The sequence below is a fragment of the Limulus polyphemus genome, unplaced genomic scaffold (genome assembly GCF_000517525.1).
Source record: "Limulus polyphemus unplaced genomic scaffold, Limulus_polyphemus-2.1.2 Scaffold636, whole genome shotgun sequence".
Lineage (NCBI taxonomy): Eukaryota > Metazoa > Arthropoda > Merostomata > Xiphosura > Limulidae > Limulus > Limulus polyphemus.
The window spans coordinates 268295-272225 of NW_013666246.1; the positions used below are offsets into that span (position 1 = coordinate 268295).

General features: G+C 33.2%; 1 protein-coding gene across 1 annotated transcript in view; it reads right to left on the reverse strand.

Annotated features, from left to right (window-relative positions):
- Positions 1-1016: 1016 nt before the first annotated feature.
- LOC106459608 (clathrin coat assembly protein AP180-like) overlaps positions 1017-3931 on the reverse strand; it is a 26873-nt gene continuing 23958 nt past the window's right edge. The window contains exons 16-19 of the mRNA XM_022386129.1: positions 3419-3849; positions 2557-2752; positions 1874-2021; positions 1017-1544 (exon numbers count right to left, since the gene is read on the reverse strand). Coding sequence (XP_022241837.1) covers positions 1425-1544; positions 1874-2021; positions 2557-2752; positions 3419-3849 — 895 coding nt within the window. The 3' untranslated portion in view covers positions 1017-1424. The remainder of the gene's footprint in view (positions 1545-1873; positions 2022-2556; positions 2753-3418; positions 3850-3931) is intronic.

Consider the following 3931-nt stretch of genomic DNA (forward strand, 5'->3'; position numbering starts at 1 on the left):
AAACCAGCCAGTCCTAATCACTAAACAAAAATAACCAGCCAGTGTTAATCACTAGATAAAAATAAACAGCCAGTGTTAATCACTAGATAAAAATAAACAGCCAGTGTTAATCACTAGATAAAAATAAACAGCCAGTGTTAATCACTAAATAAAAATAAACAGCCAGTGTTAATCACTAAACAAAAATAAACAGCCAGTGTTAATCACTAAACAAAAATAAACATTAATATATGTTTTTGAGTTCCAATTTTTACGTTTAAGTCACACATGGAACCTTTCAAGCTTAAACTAAAGCATCTATGTGAGGAAAAGCTTCTGAATAGAACTGAAAAGAGTATTTAATTAGGTTGTCTTAATTCCTATTAGTTTACTACTTGAAAAACATCATTTTTACATCATTTGATGGCAATTATTTCTAATGGTTTTGCAAAACCACAATAAAAGTTGTATTTTTGAGGGAAAATACAATTGTTTTCTTTACAGTACATTTTTAAAACCCACTGAAATTCAACATTTCCAACCATTTATACTAGTTGTTGGCTTTTAGAGCAAAGCTAAATTGGACTATGTGCTGTGTCCACCACAAAGAACTAATCACTAGACTTTAGCATTATAAGTTCATAGAGCTACGTATGGAAGCCTTGTTCATTAACTTAGGACTACTTCAAAATGGAGCATGGTTAAGGAAAATCCAAACAGATTATTTTCAAATTTGAATAACTAAAATGTAAAGTTTAAGATACGTTCTCATGAGAAAGTAATTATGACATGACACTAGAAATTGTAATAAACACCAAAACCTTTAGCACTGTTGAACTGTAGGACCATGGTGTTATTACTTTTAATAGCACCACGGTCCTGAACATCAACCTTTTAATTACTTGTAATAACACCACGGTCCTGAACATCAACCTTTTAATTACTTTTAATAACACCACGGTCCTGAACATCAACCTTTTAATTATTTGTAACAACAACATGGTCCTGTACTTTAACTTTTTAATTACTTTTAATTAAAAAGGTGATGTTCAGGACCGTGGTGTTATTAAAAGTAATTAAAAAAGGTGATGTTCAGGACTGTGGTGTTATTAAAAGTAATTAAAAAGTTGATGTGCAGGACCATGGTGTTATTAAAAGTAATTAAAAAGGTGATGTTCAGGACCATGGTGTTGTTACAAGTAATTAAAAAGGTGATGTTCAGGACCATGGTGTTGTTACAAGTAATTAAAAAGGTGATGTTCAGGACCATGGTGTTGTTACAAGTAATTAAAAAGTTCATGTGCAGGACCATGGTGTTATTACAAGTAATTAAAAAGATGATGTTCAGGACCGTGGTGTTGTTACAAGTAATTAAAAAGGTGATGTTCAGGACCGTGGTGTTGTTACAAGTAATTAAAAAGGTGATGTTCAGGACCATGGTGTTGTTACAAGTAATTAAAATTTGATGTTGCTGAAATACAGACCCCCATACTCTGTTGCGGTATTCCTGGCCGAGAGAATGGGCAACTCATTGTGGTCCCTCTTCCAAGGTGTCCCGCAATACCCTGCAATAATAAAAAGAAAACATAAATGTACTCCAGCCTTTTAACTTAATTATCATTAACTTCTCAAGTATATATAACTACACAGATAAGAACTAACAATTATTTCATTAATTAATATGGCCCATTTAATATATATATATTTTTGTGGAACTCTGCCAAAGATTTCATATGCAGAAATAAGTAATATTTAAGAACATATTTAACCATGACCGATGGATTTAAAATATTACCAAATAAAGTATTATTAATAGCCATTCTTAAAAGAAAATATAATCTTTCAATTGGTAGAAATTATTTTTTAAAAAGAATTTGTTTCAATCAGAATTTACCATTGGCTGGTAGCCAGACTGGGAAGTTTTCCAACCAGCATTGCCAGACGGTCCAGTTGAAGAACCAACCCATCCCCCTCCACCACTCGTACTTCCTGCATCAGGCTTCACAGCTGATTTTGTTGATCCCCACTGATGGGCTTCAAATCTGTGAATAATAGCAGGTTTGAGGTTTATTATAAATTAGGCCTAACATAAAATTTGAATTTTACGTTAGGCCTAATATATAACCAGTAATATACAATTAGTATTTTCTAGCCTTTAACATAGCCATTTGAGAAATGGTACATCTTCATCATAACCAGATAATTATCTTCACACACACACATAATCATTATCAGTGGAACTTAAAAAAAAAGTCTTTAACTTAGAATGTAAAGTAAACAACTAGCATAGATGTTTACAAAGGTCTTCTAACTTAATGAAAACTACAATGTTAAAAATAAATGTGAAGCCTAATCTATCATTTGATTCACCATAGTCACTGAGTTATACTGGTTTTTGAGAATTCCACATCTCATCAATAACTCTAGACAAAGGCAAATCAAAAGGACAAAGCTAGGATCCATATAGTGGTAGACTGTGTATATTCTATACATAGTATTTTTATATAAACATAGGTTCAGTGTGGTGAGTTAAAGACAACACCAAACACCATAAATTTAGATGTACACACTACTTGCTTCTTTAGGTGTTGTGGAGGGCCACCAATATCCAGATTCTGGGCCAAATTGGCTATACTTGAATCAAGATCACCTTCTACTATTGGTTTCACAGGAGACTGCTTTTTCTTTGCAGCAGGGGTTATTGCTGGAGGACTCTTGGAACTGTCATTGACTGTTTGTGGTTGAAGTACATCTCCAAACAAGTCAAAACCACCTTCATGATCAAAGACAAAACTCTTTCTTAAACCATTTCATATCATTAAACTATTTATTTACTTCAGTTCCTTAACTAAAGCAATAACACATTCTTAAATAAAAAAGTTTGTCTGTAATTTGTTTAACAACAATTTAATATTTCAACATGCAAGTTTCTATAAACCTTGTATACAATTTTTATGATCTACTCAAAAATATCACACGTGGCCCAAATCAGTGTAGTTTCAGACTTGTACAAACAAGAAAATATCATGCATAACAGAATCCAGCATAAATGTATTTATTTAAATAAATAAAATAATCACACAATTTAAACATTTGTCAACAGTGTTTTTTGCATGCCACTAAACCAAATATGAGAAGTCTATATTAGAGTTTAGTCATTTGATAATTGTAATATTCTACTAGTGTCAACACATTACATTCACTATTCATACAAACCCTACAAAAAACAAACAAACTGAACATAAAACGTGAAATTAAACTAACATTTCTTACCAAACAATACATAAAAAAGATGCATGCACAAATAAAGAATGTAAAAATGAAAAATATCAACAGTCAGAAACATCAAAATAAACAGACCAGACTACAAAAGAACTCAACTCCCAATGAAGAAATCCAAACTTAAAAGTCAAAGCCAAAAAAAGAAAAACCGTTTCACCTGATGAAGAAACTTCTCTTGTTGAAACAGATACAGCTGGAACACTCATTCCAAAGGATGGACTATCAAATTCTGAAGAGTGAAACTTCACTATTCCTGGTGATTCAAAGAATAATAAAGATGAGTTGTCCTCTAAAACAGTCTCTGAAGGTAGTGTTCCAATCACTGGGCTAGCCTCTATTTCTAAAAGAGTCTCTGGAGGCAGAACTTCAGTCACTGGGCTAGCCCCTATTTCTAAAAGAGTCTCTGAAGGTAGAACTTCAGTCACTGGGCTGTTTTCTAGTGGTAACACAGTCTGAATTGATGAAATTCCAGTTAAAGAGCTTTGTCCAACTGGAAAAGCAGTCAGAGTTTGTGGAGTTCCAATCACTGAACTTTGTCCAGTTAAAGTTCTGTGATTGGATCTCCACCACCTCCAACTGGTTTGCCAACTGGACAAAGTTCAGTGATTGGAACTCCACCACCTCCAACTGGTTTGCCGTCCAATCGGCAAACCAGTTGGAGGTGGTGGAG